General features: G+C 42.5%; 1 protein-coding gene across 5 annotated transcripts in view; it reads right to left on the bottom strand.

The window, feature by feature from the left end:
* Nucleotides 1-31: 31 nt before the first annotated feature.
* RHOA (ras homolog family member A) overlaps nucleotides 32-20,059 on the bottom strand; it is a 63,369-nt gene continuing 43,341 nt past the window's right edge. For 3 of the 5 annotated variants that reach the window (XM_025455856.3, XM_049097966.1, XM_025455855.3), the window contains 4 exons: nucleotides 10,299-10,455; nucleotides 7,601-7,721; nucleotides 2,333-2,463; nucleotides 32-1,290 (listed from right to left, as the gene is read on the bottom strand). In XM_025455856.3, coding sequence (XP_025311641.1) covers nucleotides 1,117-1,290; nucleotides 2,333-2,463; nucleotides 7,601-7,721; nucleotides 10,299-10,454 — 582 coding nt within the window. In that variant the 5' untranslated portion in view covers nucleotide 10,455 and the 3' untranslated portion in view covers nucleotides 32-1,116. Of the gene's footprint in view, nucleotides 1,291-2,327; nucleotides 2,464-7,600; nucleotides 7,722-10,298; nucleotides 10,456-20,059 lie in introns of all 5 variants that reach the window. The other 2 variants (XM_049097968.1, XM_049097967.1) reach the window with 1 other exon arrangement.

Below are 20,059 nucleotides of genomic sequence, written 5' to 3'. Positions count from 1 at the left end.
AACCCTGGAGAGAGCAACACAAACACCAGGATACAGGAAGTTTAGAAAACTGCCTTTATTCTATTAGTAGTTGGAAAAATTAACTGGTACAGAAAAAAAGTTTAGTCAGCTGGAGAGAAGAAACTGAGTGCCACCCAAGAGAACTGGTGGCTTCTCTGGTAGGGAACCTGGATACAGTGAGGAAAAAGAGCACTGTGAACTAGAGCCAGACCCTGCAGTCCAGGTGAGAGGTTATGCCACCTTTTGAAGTGTCTGAGTGTCTCAGGCATGAAACCAAATTCTTATTTATTTAGCCCAGCTCTGGGGAAGGGTACTGGGATATGTGGCGTTGAAAACAGGAGAAACAGGCCATCTTTTATCAGAGAAACTGACAAAACGGGAATTTTAAAAATGAATTTTCCATCTGACTTTATTTTCAAATACACTTTCTTTTTTAAAAAAACCAATACACTTTCTGCAGGGATGACAAATATCAGTATTAGGAAATCCAATTATACAAAAAATACTACATCTAGTCTGGGGTAGATAGATTTATTTTTTGGTAACATACATTAAGTGGCACTAATTACACAGTAACTATAAGGTAACTAACATGAAACCACAGAACTGTAACTCTGCCACAGCTGCATGGACTTGAGCCTTTCTGGATAAGCACATTTTCAAAAAACTGGATGACCATCACAGAGCTATGCCAATACAATCTGTTAAGGAGTAAAGCTCTGAAGTAGGGACTCACCAGAGTACCTTGCAGCTGACAGATGACAGGCAGGACATGTTAGTTATAAAGTAGTTACAGCCTAATTCACAAAAGTTACCAACTGTTTCTCTTTCTAGAAAGAAGCAAGAAGTTAAGAAATTCCTTGAATTAGCGCCTGGTGTGTCAGGTGGGAGTGCAGAGGAGGGCTGTTAGAGCGGTGTCAGGAGGACCTCGGTGGTCAGGTGGGTTGGACATCATTAATAATCATGGTTGGCTTCTAAATACTGGTAGCAAGATGACTTTTGATTTGTAATCTTAGGTAAATTATAGATAAATGAAAAAGGCCAGTAATCATACACTAAGATTAATAAACAGCACTTCAAAATTAACCGCATGAGGGCTGTGCTTGCAGCAGGGTTTCACAAGACAAGGCACCCAGATTTTTTCTTCCCACGTCTGGCTTGCAGAGCAGCTCTCGTGGCCATTTCAAAAACCTCCCTCACTCCATCTTTGGTCTTTGCTGAACACTCCATGTACCCAAAAGCACCAATCCTGTTTGCCATATCTCTGCCTTCTTCCGGTTTCACCGGCTCCTAGCAAAGAGAAAAGCACTTTCAGTTAAGTGTCACATATATGAAGTGTAAAGTACTCAAAATTCAGCTTAAAAAACTTCTTTTAAAAGCTGCCAGACCCAGATGAGTCTTATGAAACTCATATGCAGTTTACCCTCCCTACCCCAATATAAAATCCCTATCAAACAGGCTCTTCTCTGAGAAGTAGACAGAAGGGAGAGGCCAGAGAAGCCCTGCCGGGTTAAGGAGGAAATCAAGAGCAAATGATTCAAGCTGTCAATCCAGAGTAAGCACTTGGGTCTTCCAATTGTTGGCTTCAGAGAGGACTGAATGCCTATGGAAGGAAATAAATCCTGACCTTGACATTTAAACAGAGAAACTTCAGTGGAAGAACCTGGGCTGAATATCTTAATTAAGGCTCTTGTCCTGCACTGGGGAAGCCCTCATCATCACTTATAAAGGCATTAGGGCTCTCTCTAGACTCCTTGTCCTCAAGCTTTCCTGATCCTTTGGTTGCTACCAATTTAATCCTTGGCCTCACATTATAGCAGGGTAACAACTGGAGAGGGAAATCCAGAGCCTGATAAAGTTTGGGCATTTGGAGCACTGACTACTGCTGTCTCAGCCAGGCAATCCTTGGAGGCATAGTGCTATCTCACAGGAGAGGTTCCCATCTCAGATAAGTAGGGAATCTTAAGGACGCTCTGAACAGGCATCAGGGAATGAGGGACAAATGGAGAAAGAGAGGCTTCTGGGACTCTTTAAATAACCTGGCTTGGGCAGCCCGGGTGGCTCAGCGGTTTAGCGCCGTCTTCAGCCCAGGGCATGATCCTGGAGACCCAGGATTGAGTCCTACATCAGGCTCCCTGCATGGAGCCTGCTTCTCCCTCTGCCTGTGTCTCTACCTCTCTCGGTCTCTGTCTCTCTCATGAATAAATAAAATATTAAAAAATAAATAAATAACCTGGCTTGTGAGAGTTTCTGCTGGGCCCCCTCAACATCCAATTTTGGGCCCTGAGTCTAAGAATGCTACAGGAAAACAGAACCCTGCCCCAGACCATGCCTGCTTCATCTTGGCTAGCTCCCGCCTTGTGTGCTCATCATTCCGAAGATCCTTCTTGTTCCCAACCAGGATGATGGGCACGTTGGGACAGAAGTGCTTGACTTCTGGGGTCCATTTTTCTGGGATGTTTTCTGAAAGAAGCAAAATTTGTTGTTACATACAATTCTGATCTTGAAGAATGTCCAAGAGCCCTAGTTAAACTGCAAGGTAACTACTTTAAAGTATGCTGGACATTTGATAGAATATCACTAGTTTCAAAACGACAGAAAAAAGGCAAAATCTAACCCCCTGCCATTAAGCACAAAATCACCAGCTTCTCCTCAGTCCCCACTAAGGAGCTCAGCTCCTGTGAAGTGGGGCCCAGTTAAAGCTGTGGAGGAACAAAGGATCCAGAATACAAGGTGGCTCCACATGATGCAACCTGACCCAAGGAGGGAAGGTATTCATGGACAATTTCCATCACTGCTGGCTAGTAACTATGAGCATATCTTACAGAAAGGGTCTCCATTCTAGGGCTGCAGCTGGCCCAGGGTCCCCATGTTCTCTCTACACCTTGCTTATGGACCTTTAACATGACCTCCATCGTGTAGGTTACCGGTATTTCAAACAGCTCGACTGACTTCTAAAAAATGAGTGATAAACACTTCTTGCCAATATGGTACTAATTTAGAAAGGTTGGATGTACATCAATCATGTTGTGTAAGTAGCCAGGTTCAACCTCCCACAACCACGGCTTGGGCATCTCAGTGTCAGGCATGATTTTACAAAATGAGGTTAACAGTATTACCTACCTTACACAGGGCTATTTTGAATCAATGCATACAAAGTACTTAATATGACAATCATTTATTTAAAAAAATTTTTTTTAAATTTATTTATGATAGTCACACACAGAGAGAGAGAGGCAGAGACACAGGCAGAGGGAGAAGCAGGCTCCATGCACCTGGAGCCCGACGTGGGATTCGATCCTGGGTCTCTAGGATCGCGCCCTGGGCCAAAGGCAGGCGCTAAACCGCTGCGCCACCCAGGTATCCCTATGACAATCATTTAAATGGTCTTCTTGTTGGGACACCTGGGTGGCTCAGCGGTTGAACGCTGGGTGTGATCCTGGGGTCCCGGGATCCAGTCCCACATTAGGCTCCCTGCAAGGAGCCTGCTTCTCTCTCTGCCTGTGTCTCTGCCTCTTTCTCGTTGTCTCTCATGAATGAATTAAAAAAAAAAAAAAGTCTGCTTGTAATTTGAGGCTGTAGTTTAGAAGTAAACTGTTTATTCTCTGACTTCAAGACAAAAAAAACAAAAGGCAAGAACTGCTTAGAATATGGAAAGAGGGATCCCTGGGCAGGGATCTGCTACAACACTGAGATTCCTTCTTCTTCCTGTCTTGGTGACTTTGCATCTGCTGTTCTCCCTACCTGGAAAGGTTTTTTTGTTGGGTATCTGTTTTGGCCTCTCTCAGTTCCTTTAGGTCTCTCCCAAAAGTCACCTTTTCAGCAAGGTTGCTGACCATCCTATATGGTCATCCTCTGAAACAGAATACTACCATGGCCCATCCCATAACCACTTCTGAGAATGTTATCTGTAAAATTTCTTGCTATCAGGTCTACTGTTATGTTTCTTGGACTTACTGTTGTATTTGCTCTTCTGTCTCAATCTAGAAGTTTCTTCCATAAATAGGCGCTCAATAATTATTTGAATATATGAAATTATTACTCCCAATAGTCCCCCATCCCTTGGGAGTGTAGGACACAAAAATTAAAATGAATTGCCTCTGTGTTGCCTCCTCCTTTCATGAATAATTTTTTTTTAAAGATTTTATTTGTTTATGATAGACATAGAGAGAGAGAGGCAGAGGGAGAAGCTGGCTCCATGCTGGGAGCCCGACGTGGGACTTGATTCTGAGACTCCAGGATTGTGCCCTGGGCCAAAGGCAGGCGCCAAACCGCTGAGCCACCCAGGGATCCCCTCCATTTTTTTTTTTTTTTTTTTTTAAAGTAGGCTTCATGCCCAGTGTGAGCAAGAGTATCATGCTTTACTGACTGAGCCAGCCAGTTGCCCCAAAACTTTATTCTTAAATTCAGTGATGTCAATCACCTATAATCTCTCCTACCCCTAAAATAATCTGATCACATTGGGGCATAGCACCTTGCATGGATTTACTGTGGGGTTGTATGATGGCCTTTGGGAATTCCAGAAAACCAGGAGAAGGAATCCTTATCATCTAGATCAGGGGTCAACAAATAAAATCTTGTCAGCACCTGGGTAGCTTGGTTGGTTAAGCATCTGACTTCAGCTCAGATCATGATTTCAGGGTCCTGGGATAGAGCCTTGAGTCAGGCTCCCTGCTCAGTGAGAAGTCTGTTTGTCCCTCTCCCCCTCCTCCTCATCTTCTCTCTTGCATGTGCAAATAAATAAATAAATAAGTAAGTAAGTAAGTAAGTGGGGAGACTGGGTGGCTCAGTTTGTTAAGAGTCCAACTCTTGGTTTTGGCTCAGGTCATGATCTCACAATCGTGAGACTGAGTCCCATGTCAGGCTCTGTGCTGAGCACAGAGTCAGCTTCAGATTCTCATTCCTTCCCCCTCTGCTCTTTCCCTGACTCGCTCAAACTCTCTCTCTAAAATAAATAAAATCTTAAAAAGGGGGGGGGGGGGGATTTGCTAGAACATAGACAAACTCATTCATTATATATTTTCTGTGGCTGCTTTTGTGATACAACAGTGGAATTGAGTGTTGTGGCAAAGTTTACTAGAATATATGGCCAACAAAGCCTAAAACATTTGCTATTCGGTCTTTTGTAAGTTTGCTACCCCAGGTCTCAAACTAGTATTATAGACTCTAGACCAGCTGCCAGTCCAGACAGCAGGGCTGAAACTTTCACAACATCCTGATTCCTGATCAAAATTGTTATCCTATACCTAGAGGTAAGGCAATAGTCTAACATCCAAGCAAGTAAAACCAAAGTATAACATTAGATTGACAATAGCTTTTTATTTTCTTGATCCAGATTTTGAGTTCCCGTAACACATTTTATTTACTTCGGCCAACTACTGGTGGGATTCGCCCCACCCTATCCAAGCCAAGACAACAGAACTTTAAGATTTCATTTATTTGACAGAGAGATAGCAAAAGCCAGAGAGCATACATAGGGGGAATGGCAGAGGGAGATGGAGAAGCAGGCTTCCCGCTGAGCAGGGAGCCTGATGCAGGGCTCAATGCCAGGACCCTGGACCATAATCTGAGCTGAAGGTAGACACTTAAGCGACTGAGCCACTCAGGCACCTTCAACAATAGAACTTTTAAAAGTACTTTGGCAAAGCCAAGCTAGTTAGCTCAGCAAAGGAGCTCCACCTAACAATCACACTCTTGCAAGGACCTCCAGGGAAGGCAGAGCATCCTCCAACATCAGACCCTCTCCCTAGGTGTGTTTGTATTTCAGAGGAGATCAATCTCTCTTTGCCTCTTTACTTTCTACCTCTGCTCTCCTCCCCAGGGCCTGCCTTCTGGGAGAAGGGCCATCAAGAAACAACTCATGGCTAGTAAAGAGAAATCAAAAGCTAAAGAAGGGAACCCGGGTGGCTCAGTCAGTTAAGCATCCAACTCTTGAAATCAGCTCAGGTCTTGATCTCAGGGCTTTGGGTTCAAGCCCTGTACTGGGCAGCCTACTTTAAATAAAAGGGGGAGGGGCGGCTAAAGACCTCCCTTGAGACCAGGAGACATGAAGACAAGTAACATTTTGCTCCGAATATGTTTCTGTCCCTAGAGGATTATACCTTGGATGATGAGATAGAGGGCACACGTTCTTCCTCATTCCTACAGGATTTAGACATAATCTATGTTGTGTGTGTGAAGGGAGGGTATCACATGTCTCTGTTTTTTCTGTGACCTGAAGCTCTGTCCTACCCTCTAGGGCCTTCCAACAGTCCCCCAAAGCAAGCCAGATTTGTTTGAAAACCCAGAACTAAAACAACTGTTGAAAATGACCAAAGTTAACCAATGGCAGAGAGGACTTGCTCTGTCTCAGTCCTGGGAGACACTGCACAGAGAGCTCAGTCTCAGCTTGACTCCTTGGGTTGCATAACCTTGATAAAGTGGTTCAAACTCTTGCGAGTGCCCAAGTATTTTCATTAAAATGAGTATAACCATGAAAAAAAAAAAAAAAGGTCACATAACCATAACTGGCCAGCACAAGCCCAAATCACCAGCAGGCCCTCCAAGATGGTTTGTGTTAATGATAACAATATTCTTGGCCTTACTGCTACCTTGTAAAGACAGCACATCACCATGAGACATTTCCTCCTTTTTTTTTTTTTCTAAAGATTTATTTATTTATTTATTCAGAGAGAGGGAAAGAGAGGCAGAGACACAGGCAGAGAGAGAAGCAGGCTCCATGCAGGGAGCCCGACGCGGGACTCAATCCCGGGTCTCCAGGATCACACCCCGGGCTGCAGGCAGCACTAAACCGCTGCGCCACCGGGGCTGCCCACCATGAGACATTTCAAACTTATCAGCACAAACTGAAAGTAAGTTCTGTTTCAGGCCCCGGTGCCTTGTTCTGCAGAGTGTGAGGTCAGTGTTATTCAGTCTCTTTCTGAAGGACAGTGGCTTCTCAGATGTGTGACCAACTGAGCTAGTGAAATGGTCAAGTTCAAGTCTCTCCTTATTAGCCTAGATACTTTAGAAAAGGGCTAAAATGTGGCTTTAAAAACATTACCAGGAGGGGCACGGGGTGGCTTAGCTAGCTAAGCATCCAACTCTTTGATTTAGCTCAGGTATAATCTCAGGGTCATGAAATCAAGCCCTGTATCCACCTCCATGCTCAGTGGAGTCTCCTTCTCTCTCTCTCTCCCTCTGCCCTCCCTGAGTGGTCTCTGTGTCTCAAAAAAATAAACTTTTAAACAACAAACAAAAACAATACCAGGAAACAGCAAATCACCAGTCTTGATATCGGGAAGCAACAGGCTCAATATGAAGTACTGAAAAAAAGGTGAGCACCCAAAAAAGCCTTTCCAATATCTTAGTCCAAAAGATGGCTTTGTATTTGATAACCCACCTACTTTACAAGGTAGAGACCATGGCAGCCATAGGAGACCTAGGCTGAAAAGTGACCCAAGGCTTAGGCTCTATAGTCCGAAGCCTCTACTCCAGCCACTGATGACTCCTTCTCTGAAGTTCATCTTTGCTTTTTACCAGTTGATGCATGAAAAAGGACCTGAGAAACCAGTGTCAGACAGGCACACAGTGACAAACAACAGACTGCAGGGCTACTCACCTAAGCTATCAGGGCTGTCAATAGAGAAACACATCAGTATAACATCAGTGTCTGGATAGGAGAGAGGCCTCAAGCGATCATAATCTTCCTGCCCAGCTGTATCCCACAAAGCCAACTCTACCTGTGATAGGAAAAATAAACGTAAGAATGCAAGGTTAATCCTACCCACTTTCAGAATATGGCAAATAGTCCAAAATAGTAAAACAAACCTGAGGCAGAGGGTGTGTTTAAATTGTTTTAGGTTGAAATTTCTCAAAATACTAGCAGTATATAAAGTACATAATTCAAAATATCGAGTCAAAAATTACTTATCTTGTAAAAAGCACAGTATTTAATTATAAACATTATACACAGAAAAGCAGATGAACAAGGAAAATCAACTATAAACAACATTCTACCAAGTATACAAAACATGACAGAGAAACACTAGACGTGAGTAACTTTCCCCTATATATTCTAATATAACCCTTTCCTTATGTTTTTCTCATCATTTTGCCCCAATGTGCAAACATGGATACAAGATTATTTGAGGGGAACCTGGGTAACTCAGTCAGCTAAGCATCTGCCTTTGGCTCAGGTCATGGTCCCAGGTCCTGGGATAGAGCCCCACATTGGGCTCCCTGCTCAATGGGGAGTCTGCTCCTCCTTCTCTGTTTCCCTCTGTTCTTCTGCTAATAAATAAATAAAATATTTTTTTTAAAAATGGTGGGATCCCTGGGTGGCGCAGCGGTTTGGCGCCTGCCTTTGGCCCAGGGCGCAATCCTGGAGACCCGGGATTGAATCCCACGTCGGGCTCCCGGTGCATGGAGCCTGCTTCTCCCTCTGCCTGTGTCTCTGCCTCTCTCTGTGTGTGACTATCATAAATAAATAAAAAATTTTAAAAAATGGTATTTGAATTGGTGGGTAAGAAAAGACACCAGGCTAGGTGTTAGGCAAGGTCTCAGTGGACAAGAAAGGTCTCTGGACCTGCCTTTTCTGCTCAAAAAAATGTGAATGAAAGCATCACTAAGATAGTAAAGTACTCCCTTCACACCTGGAAACCTGCTCACCTTCCTGTGGTAGGAGGGCAAGCTAATGCCTGGGCTCTGGACAGAGGTCCCCCTCCATGTTCTCCAGCACTGCAGCCAGCCCTGTGATTTCTCACAACCAGAATGGGATTTTAACATCTTCTGCTTAGCGACCCCATGGTGCTCAAAGCTCTCCTAGTATTTGGAATACCCTTTTTTTTTTTTTTTTCCTCCTAGAACTTTCACAGCCCATATTTCAAAGTTTCTAAGTAACATCTTTTCCTTAAAGTTGATGGCTAATTATCTCTTCCACCCTCAAACTCTGCCCTAGGATGCATCACTCACAACCTCCACGAGGCCCACCTGCACTTCTATCATACACACACACACACACCCCCCATCAGTTTGATATGTGTATTTCTAATACTTTGATACCCAATCCTCACAACAGACTGGAACATTTACTCTCTGCCAAATCACGCTGCCCTGGCCCCTTCATGCCTCATGTGTATTCAGTGAGACACATCCAACCCTATATGCTGATAAATGAATGGTTCAGGGTATTGGGCCTATCTCTTGTTAGAATGGGCTTTTCCATTTTTGGTAGGTATGTTCCTGGGACACAATCACCTAGAATCTTTGACGGTTTCCTAGGCTCTGTTACTGTATACTCTTAAATGAACATTCTGAGGCAGTACCCTCTCTCAACTTGGAGGTTACTTACTTACTACCAAGCATTTTTATTTCAGGGACCCTAGAATTCTGAATAGCTGGCTTAATGTGCTTTCCAAACACAGTGCCACAAACTGAGGCACTAGAACAGAAAGGGATAGTAAGGTAAAGCAGAAAAATGAGAAGGATGAAAGGACATGGAATTATGGGGGCCAATATATTAGGTGCTAGCAGCATGAGACACATGAACAAATGCCCGAGAGGACTGAGTTATTGGAGAAGAGCCCATTGTTCTAGTTTTCTTTTTCAGCTGACCCACCTGCAGTGGGAATTTCATGCATCTTCAAAATATGTACAGGAAGCTGGATAAGACATTTTCACAACAAAAAGCAGAACATAAAAAACCTATAAACTCTAATTCCAGAAGAGTTTTCCTCTAGTCTTGCCAGTGGATTTTCAGGACAGACATGAAGAAACACCATCCTCATTGCCAGTGACAGGTAATTGAAGCAAAGGTGGCAGCCTATTTATGTTAAAGTCAAAAACCATTTACACAAATTAAATATGAGGATGTTATTTAACTGTCACATTGCTGGTGGAGTAGATCAGTATAGCCCTTTGAGACCCATAAAATGACCTGTTGTTGACCTAGTAATCCCGTATTTTAGTGCTGAATGAAATATTAGGAAAAAAACTGGAAAAAAAATCCCACCCATACAAAAAGGTTCATTTTAGTATTATCCATCTAGCAACAAACTAAATTTCAAATATAAAACTGTTAAGAGCACATATACTAGGGCTTCCCTATATAAAATAGGTAGGAACGTTAGCAAAGTCTAGATGATAGCAGTTAAAAATTAATAAAGTTAAGATGGCAAGAATAGAATGGATTTCTCATTCAAACACGTCTGTAATCATTAAACTGTATACTGAAGAAACAAAAAGACCTAATTCTCTACAGGCTCTATGAACAGCCTAAGATACAAAATGAAACCAGTTGTTACGAAAAGTGTACTCACCTGCTTTCCATCAACTTCAATATCTGCCACATAGTTCTCAAACACTGTGGGTACATACACCTCTGGGAACTGGTCCTTGCTAAAGACGATGAGCAAACAAGTCTTACCACAGGCTCCATCACCAACAATCACCAGTTTCTTCCGGATGGCAGCCATGCTGAAACATGAGACAAAGGTGTTATCTAGAATGCATAAGCTATTAATAGCTTCAAGCTATGACACACACTTTTCTAACCATGGGGCACAAGTCTGTATAGCACACCCAAATACAAAATGCTAGTACGGCTTTCCACTTGACATCAAAAGGTCGTAACAAAACTCCACAACTAACAGTTACACTATTTAAACTTGATTTCTTTTTAAGATTTGAGAGATGATAGGATAGGATAGGATAGGATAGGATAGGATAGGATAGGATAGGATAGGATAGGAGTGAGGGGCAGGTGGCGATACTATAAGTAAGCACTCCGCGCTGAGTGTGGAGCCTGACGTGGGGCTTGATCCCAGGATCCTGAGATCATCACCTGAGCTCAACCCTATAGTAGAATGCTTAACTGTGCCATCCAAGCACCCAAAACAGATGTTTATACTTAATGGTAAAAAGACAAAGCTTTTCCTCAAGATCAGGAACAAGACAAGAGTGGCCACTCTTGCCACTTCTAACTAACATGATACTGGAGACTCTAGCCAGAGTAATTAAACAAGGTGATGAAACAAGACATCCAGATTGGAAAGGAAGAAGTAAAACTATCTTAACTTGAAGATGATATGACCTTATATATGGAAAATCCTAAGGAATCCACTAAACATTATTAAAACAAATTCAGGGGATCCCTGGGTGGCTCAGCGGTTTGGTGCCTGCCTTTAGCCCAGGGCATGATCCTGGAGTCCCGGGATCAAGTCCCACATCGGGCTCTCTGCATGGAGCCTGCTTCTCCCTCTGCCTGTGTCTCTGACTCACTCTCTCTCTTTCTGTGTCTCTTATGAATAAATAAATAAAATCTCTAAAAAAAAAAAAAAAAAAAAGGAGGGATCTATTAAAAAAAACCACAAATTCAGTAAGGCCGTAGGATACAAGACGAACATACAAAAAACAACTGTATTTCTATAACCTAGTAATGAACAAAGAGAAAATGAAATTAAGAAGATAAAATTTCAGGGGTGCTTGGGTGGCTCAGTGGTTGAGCATCTGCCTTTGGCTCAGGTTGTGATCTGGGGTGGGGATCGAGTCATGTGTCAGGCTCCCCACAGGGAGCCTGCTTATCGCTGTCTCTGCAAGTCTCTCATGAATAAATGAAATCTTAAAAAAAAAAAAAAAGACAATTTCATTTTCAATGGCTTCAAAAAGAATAAGGATAAATTTACCAAAAGTATAAAATATACCCTGAAAACTCCAAAACACTGTTGAGAAAGAACTATGAAGATAATAGATCTATGAAAGATCTATGAAGATAATGAATGAAGACATTTCAAGTTTCTGGACTGGAAGACAATATTGTTAAATGGCAACATCTTCCAAATTATTCTAGAGATTCAAGACAATCCCTATCAAAATACCAGAAGGCTTCTTCACAGAAATTGACAAACTGATTAGAAAATTCACAAAGATAATTCAATGGACTCAGAATGTAAAAACAATAGTGAAAAAGAACAAAGTTGTAGGACTCAAGCTTCCTGATTTTAAAACTTACTGTAGGAGTGCCTGGTGGTTCAGCTGGTTAGGCATCTGCCTTCAACTCAAGTCATGATCTCAGGGTCCTGGGATGGAGCCCCACGTTGGGCACCCTGCTCTGTGAGGAGTCTGCTCCCTCACCATTTACCCTTCCTTGCCCTACTTGTGCTCTCAAAGAAAGAAAGATTAAAAAAAAAAAAAAAAAAGGCTGTTTTAAAGCTATAGTAATCAAGATACTATTGCACTGTTATAAAGACAGACATAGAGATCAGTGGAATAGAACTGAGAGTCTAGAAATATGCTCCCACATTAAGGGTCAAGTGGTTTTCTTTCTTTTCTTTTCTTTTTTTTTTTTCTTTCTTTCTTTCCTTCTTTCCTTCCTTCCTTTCTTTCTTCTTTCTTTCTTTCTTTTTTTTTAAGATTTTATTTATTTATTCATGAGAGACAGAGAGAGAGAGAGGCAGAGACACAGGGCAGAGGAAGAAGCAGGAACCCTGCATGCAGGAAGCCTGATGTGGGACTCAATCCCGGGACTCCAGGATCACGCCCTGGGCCAAAGCAGGCGCTCAACCGCTGAGCCACCCAGGCGTCCCGGGTCAAGTGATTTTCAACAAGGATGCCAAGACAATCTGATGGAGGAAAGGCATTCTATTCAACAAATGGTGCTGAAGAGATCCACACAAAGAATGAAGTTAGAAAGCCACACCTCATATTGTATTTTTAAAAAAAAATTTTTTTTAGATTTAATATATTCATTCATGAGACACACACAAGAGAAAGGCAGAGACACAGGCTGAGGGAAAAGCAGGGCTCCCTGCAGGGAGCCTGATGCAGAACTCGATCCCAGTACCCTGGGATCATGACCTGAGCCAAAGGCAGACACTCAACCACTGGAGCCACCCAGGTGCCCCTATCATATACAAAAGTTAAATCAAGATGAATTATAAGCCCAAATATAAGATCTAAAATCATAAAATATTTAACTCCCTATCCCCCCTTTCTACCCACTCACCCCTGATAACCACCATTCTACTTTCTATCTCTGAGTTTTACCACTACCTACTTCATTTGGAAGGAAGTAGAACCAAGCAGCATTTGTCCTTTTGGGATTGGCTTATTTTACTCAGCATGTCTTCAAGGTTGATAGGTGTTATGGCGTGCGTCAGAATTTCCTTCCTTCTTTAAAGTTGAATAATATTCCATTGTATATGTATATACTACATTGTTTACTCACTGATCCACTGATAGACATTGGGTAGCTTCCACCTCTTGGTCACTGTAATATATTTAAGAATATATTTGGGGCGGGGCACCTAGGTGGCTCAGCGGTTGTGCCTTTGGCTCAGATCTGATCCTGGAGTCCTGGGATCGAGTCCCACATGAGACTCCCCATAGGGAGCCTGCTGCTCCCTCTGCCTATGTGTCTGCCTCTCTCTGTGTCTCTCATGAGTGAATACAATCTTTAAAAATACATATATATATACATTTGGGGCAAGGTGCCTGGGTGGTTCAGTTGGTTGGCTGTCTGCCTTAGCCTTGAGCTCCCTGCTCAGTGGAGAGTCTGTTTCTCACTCTCTCTCTGCTGCTCCCCGTGCTTGTGCTCACCCTCTTGCTCTGTGTCAAACAAATAAATACAAAATAAAACCTAAGGGAAAATATTGGAGGAATATATTGGAGGCGCCTGGGTGGCACAGTTGGTTGGGTTCCTAACTCTTGATTTTGGCTTGCATTGTGGTCTCAGGGTCCAGGAGTCCTAAGATCAAGCCCTACATCAGGCTCCATGCTTAGCAGAGTCTGCTTGAGAACTTCTCTCCCTCTGGCCATCCCCTTTGTGTCCATGTGCAAGAGTATATTCATCACTAGCAACTGAGGAAAAAACAGATAATTGGACTTTCATAAAAACTTAAAACTTCTGTACTTCCAGAGATACCATCAAGAAAATGAGAAGACATAGGGCATGTGGCTGGCTCAGCACGTAAGGTTTGATCTAAGAGTCCTGAGTTCAAGCCCCTTGTTGGGTACAGAGAGAGACCACTTAAAACAAAAAAAGAAAATAAGAAAACAACCAGACAAACAGGAGTAAATGTTTGCAAATAACATACTATCTATAATACATGAAGAACCCTTACTCAGGGTAACTCAACAACAAAAAAACCCAGCTTAGATGGATGGTCTGGCTCAGGGTCTCTTATGAGACTGCAATAAAGATGCTGATTTGGGGGTGGTGCCTGGGTGACTCTGTTGATTAAACATCTGATTCTTGGTTTCAGCTCAGGTCCGGATCTCAGGGTGGTGAGATCAAGCCCCATGTCAGGCTCCACACTCAGCATGGAATATGCTTGAGATTCTTTCCCCCTGCCTCCCCTTCCACTCCTTCTCCCATGTTCATGCATTCCCTAAAATAAAATCATTATTTATTTTTTTAAGATTATTTATTTATTCATGAGAGAAACACAGAGAGAGGCAGAGACATAGGCAGAGGGAGAAGCAGGCTCCCTGAGAGGAACCTGATGTGGGACTCGATCCCAGGACCTGGGGACCATGCCCTGAGCCAAAGGCAGAGACCCTCAGCCACTGAGCCACCCAGGCGTTCCAGTAAAATCTTTAAAAAAGGGGGGGGAGGGGGAGATCTGGATATGACCTAGCAATTCCATTCCTAGACATACATCTGAGAAAGATGAAAACCTATGTCCACACAAACACTTATACACAAATGTTCACAGCAACACTGAAATATTCACAGCCAGGACACCTTGGTGACTCAGGTAAGAGTCCAACTCTTGGTTTCAGCTCAGGTCAAGAGATCAAGCCCCATGCTGGGTTCAGCACTCAGCAGGGAGTCTACTTGAAGATTCTCTCCCTCTGCCCCTCCCCCTGCTTGCACACTCTCTAAATAAATAAAATCTTTTTTTTTTTTTTTTAATTTATGATAGAGAGAGAGAGAGAGAGAGAGGCAGAGACACAGGCAGAGGGAGAAGCAGGCTCCATGTACCGGGAGCCCGACGTGGGATTTGATCCCGGGTCTCCAGGATCACGCCCCGGGCCAAAGGCAGGTGCCAAACCGCTGCGCCACCCAGGGATCCCTAAATAAATAAAATCTTAATAAAAAATATTCATCACAGGGCGCGATCCTGGAGACCCAGGATCGAATCCCACATCGGGCTCCCGGTGCATGGAGCCTGCTTCTCCCTCTGCCTGTGTTCTGCCTCTCTCTCTCTCTCTCTGTGACTATCGTGAATAAATAAAAATTAAAAAAAAAAAAATATTCATCATAGTCAAAAAGTGGAAATAAACCAAACATCCAAAAATAATAAATGCATAAAATGTGGCATATATATCCATGCAATGGAATAATATTCAGGACAGAGAAAAGTGTTGATACATACTACAGTATGAATGAAACTTGAAACATTACATATGTAAAGAAGCTAACCATAAAGAACCACATATTGAGTGACTCCATTTGTATAGAATGTCCAGAGACATCTGGCTGGCTCAGTCAGATGAGCATGAGGACTCTTAATCTCAGGGTCATGAGTTCAGCTTCACATTAAAAAAAACAAAAACAAAATAATACAGTGTGTGTGTGTGTGTGTGTGTGTGTGTGTGTAAAATGTCCAGAATAGGAAAATACAGACAGAGAAAGTAGGTTGGTGATTGCCTAAAGAAGGGAGTTGGAAGAGGGAAGAAAGGAAATGATCACTAAGGGAACAGTTGAGCCTCTTTTTGGGATGATGAAATTGTCATGAGATGCTCTCATGAATGAATGAATGAATAAATAAATAAAATCTTCAAAAACAAAAAAAAAGACCGGTAGTGAAATTTGTCATAAGATGGATACATAGCCAAAGCTCTATGAACATACTATATAGTATAAATACATGACATTGAATAGTACACTCTAAATGAGTAGATTGTAAGGTATGTGAAGTGTATTTCAATAAAGCTGTTACCAAAAAAGAATTCTAGCATCCTTCTACTTGCCAGAGACTAATTAATGGTCAACCACTCCAATTCCTACTATTCCCTTTTATTTTTTTTTAAAGATTTTATTTATTTATGCATGAGAGACACACACAGAGAGAGAGGCAGAGACACAGGCAGAGGGAGAAGCAGGCTCCATGCGGGAAGCCCGACGTGGGACTCGATCCCTGGTCTCCAGGATCAGGCCCTGGGCCAAAGGCAGGCACTAAACCGCTGAGCCACTGGGGCTGCCCCTACTGTTCCCTTTTAGAACAGCACTTCAATTTTTAGCTGTGTACTTTGCTGCCTAGTTAAAAGACTACATTTCTCAGCTTCCCTTACATTAGGTATGTATGTACCTAATATATAAATATACACATACATATACATATATATAGGTATATATATGTACGAAGTTCAAGCCTATGAGATGTAATCAGCAATGCCTGTGAGACTTCCAAGAAGTCTTCCTTAAAGTGAAGTCGCATGCCCTTCTTTGTCCCTTTCCTCCTTCATGGTGCTTAAACCTGGAGCCAAGGCTACTTTCTGAAGAGCCATCCTGGAATGTGAGGACGTGGATGTGTGGATGAAAAACATAAATGCCATTCTGGAATTGGAAAAATAAAAGGTAGAGCCTGAATCCTAATTGTTCTTGGGAGCCACCACCTCAGTCACAGACTGCCTACACTTCTACCCTCCTTTATGTGAAAAATAAATGACTGTCTTCTTTAATATGGTAATTTCCAGGTCTTTATTATATGTAGTCAAATGAATCCTCAACAATACATATCACAATGGGCAGCCCTGGTGGCTCAGCGGTTTAGCGCCGCCTTCGGCCTGGGGTGTGATCCTGGAGACCCAAGATCGAGTCCCACGTCGGGCTCCCTGCATGGAGCCTGCTTCTCCCTCTGCCTGTGTCTTGGCCTCTCTGTGTCTCTCATGAATAAATAAAAACTTAAAAAAACAAACAAACAAAAAACAAATACATATCACAAAACCAGACTATCTAAATGGAATGTTTCCCAAACTGGAGTAGCCATGATAATCCACTGGAGGTACATGAAACAAACATGAGAAACACATTTTTTTAAGTCTAGAATACCTAAGGAATTTAGCTTAATTTTTTTTTTAAATATTTTATTTATTTATGAAAGACACATAGAGAGGCAGAGACATCGGCAGAGGGAGAAGTAGGCTCCATGCGGGAAGCCTGATGTGGGACTCAATCCTGGGATTCTGGGATTACGCCCTGAGCCAAAGGCAGACGCGCAACCACTGAGCCACCTAGGCATCCCCCAAAAAAATTTTTTTGAAGATCTTATTTATTCATGAGAGACTCAAAGAGAGAGGGAGACATAGGCAGGCAGAGGAAAAAGCAGGCTCCTTGCAAGGGAGCCCGATGTGGGATTTGATCCCCGATTTCGGGATCACACCGTGACCGACCCAAAGGCAGATGCTCAGCTGAGCCACCCACCTGTACCTAGCTTTAAAATTTTAATTGCAGGGCAGCCCCGGTGGCGCAGCGGTTTAGCGCTGCCGGAAGCCCGGGGTGTGATCCTGGAGACACGGGATCGAGTCCCACATCAGGTTCCCTGCATGGAGCCTGCTTCTCCCTCTGCCTGTGTCTCTGCCTCTCTCTCTCTCTCTGTGTGTGTGTGTCTCTCATGAATAAATAAATAAAATTCTTAAAATAAAATAAAATTTTAATTGCATAAACTCCTAAGCAGAAGATTCCATAATAGAAGGGTTCACAGTGCTGCCATCATCAGCATTTTTAAGTTCTCAGTATGCTTGACATACTGCAGTATGTACCTGGCTAAGTATATACACATAGACATTATAAAGTTTTACCAAACCCAAAAGTGATCTAGTGATTTTTTAAAAAATCTTTTCTTTTTGCACAAAAGCATTAGATCTAGGATAATACAAAAATTAAAGCACAGGGATGGCTGAATGGCTCAGAAGTTGAGCGTCTGCCTTTGGCTCAGGATGTGATCCTGGTCCAGGGATCGAGTCTCACATCAGGCACTCTGTGAGGAGCCTGCTTCTCCTTCTATGTCTCTCATGAATAAATAAAATAAAAATCTTTTTTTGTAAAATGAAAGCACAATAATAAGCATAAACAGGAAATGTGCTCAATATCATTCTTTAAACAGGAGCATGCAGGGGTGCCTAGCTGGCTCAGTCAGTAGTAGATCATGTGACTTTTTTTTCTTTCCTTTTCTTTATTTATGAGAGAGAGAGAGAGAAAGAGAAAACACAAGCAGGGGGTGAGCCAGAGGGAGAAGCAAGACTCTCTGCTGAGCAGGGAGTCAGATGCGGGTTCAATTCCAGGACCCCAGGATCATGACCTGAACTGAAGGTAGATGCTTAACTTACTGAGCCACCCAGGTGCCTCGAGCATGTGACTACTGATCTCAGGGTTGTGAGTTCAAGCCCCACACTGGGCTCAGAGCCTACTTTAAAAAAACAAGCAACAGGAGCATTCAATCAAAACAGTATTATAGGGATCCCTGGGTGGCGCAGCGGTTTGGCGCCTGCCTTTGGCCCAGGGCGCAATCCTGGAGACCCGGGATTGAATCCCACATCAGGCTCCCGGTTCATGGAGCCTGCTTCTCCCTCTGCCTCTCTCTCTCTCTGCCTCTCTCTCTCTCTCTATCATAAATAAATAAAAATTAAAAAAAAAAAAACAGTATTATATTGAGACCCCTTAACTATATATAGCTCAGTACTTTGGCAACCCCTTCAGCTCCCTCTTCCCTTTTTTGCTCAGGATTTCTAATGGATATGGAACCTGCCTCAAGTTCCTGCAGTTGTTTCACTTGTGTTTTATCTTCCAACTGGACTGCAAATCACCTAAGAGCAAAGAATGTACTTAAATTTCTTTGCAACCTTATGTGGTTTGGTATTTAGTGAGCATACAATAGGCATTAAATACAAGAAAACAAAAAAATAAAATAAAAAAAAACATTTATTAAATGAGAAAGGAGACAGATTACCTCATTTTCAGAATCCAGGGCACAGACACTAATCAATTTACCTCTTAAAAATCATTTTTCTAGTCAGTCTGACTGCTAACAACTTGATAGGATTTATAAATAATTGTTTTTCCCATCCTCTCAAAATCACTTCAAGATTTTATACACTTTACACATCTCTTCAGGCCTAACTTGTATTGGTTTGTGCCCAAAGGCAAACAACCAGGGCCTCAAGGGATGCAAACAAAATTTATCAGGAAATCCCTGTTTCAAAAAAAGGTTGCCAGCTTTGAATACCTCCTTCCTAGAAAGCACTCAATTCTCAAGAAATATGGGATCCCTGGGTGGCGCAGTGGTTTGGCGCCTGCCTTTGGCCCAGGGCATGATCCTGGAGACCCGGGATCGAATCCCACATCGGGCTCCCGGTGCATGGAGCCTGCTTCTCCCTCTGCCTGTGTCTCTGCCTCTCTCTCTCGCTCTCTCTGTGACTATCATAAATAAAATAAAAAGTAAAAAAAAAAAAATTCTCAAGAAATAATTTCTTTCAATCTAATGTGGTTAAAGACACCCAAAATGAAAATGCTAAAGAGCACCAAAAAGGCTTTGGACAATTTTCCTTGGGGAACATTTGGCCCAGGAAAAGTGTAAAACCCATCAGCCTTTGCTGGTGAAAAAGACAGAAATTACAAGTGACTATGGGACAAAATGAAAATAAAGCCTAGAATTAGAAGTTGATTTCTGGGAATCTGGCCACACAACCAGAGATGTTGACAAGAAGTGAAAAGTACAAACATCGAATTATTTCCTGAAATGACCCAGGAAAATGTTACTCTAGTCTTTTCTTTTCACTTTGCTATAAATCCAGTATGTTTTTCAAGTACATGGCTTGGCAGCTTGAGAAAGAAAATCACCCTGAACTCTATCCGCAGTCTTTCAGCTAGATGTGTCATTTTCTAGGCTGAATGCAGTCTCAGAAATAATTCTTAAAGGGTTTTGAGGAGAGGTTTATTTGTCTACTAACAGTTATGACATATCTATTTAAGTTACCTGTAACACTATGTAAGTGATTTCTTTCCTCAGTTCAAAACCTTTATATGAGTTACTCTGCCATCCTCACAAAAATTTAAAGGAAAAAGAAAGGTCGAAAG

The sequence above is a fragment of the Canis lupus genome, chromosome 20 (assembly GCF_003254725.2).
Source record: "Canis lupus dingo isolate Sandy chromosome 20, ASM325472v2, whole genome shotgun sequence".
In the NCBI taxonomy this organism is placed as follows: Eukaryota; Metazoa; Chordata; class Mammalia; order Carnivora; family Canidae; genus Canis; species Canis lupus.
Note: the sequence above shows the minus strand (reverse complement) of the source record. Positions and strands in the feature narration are given on the sequence as shown.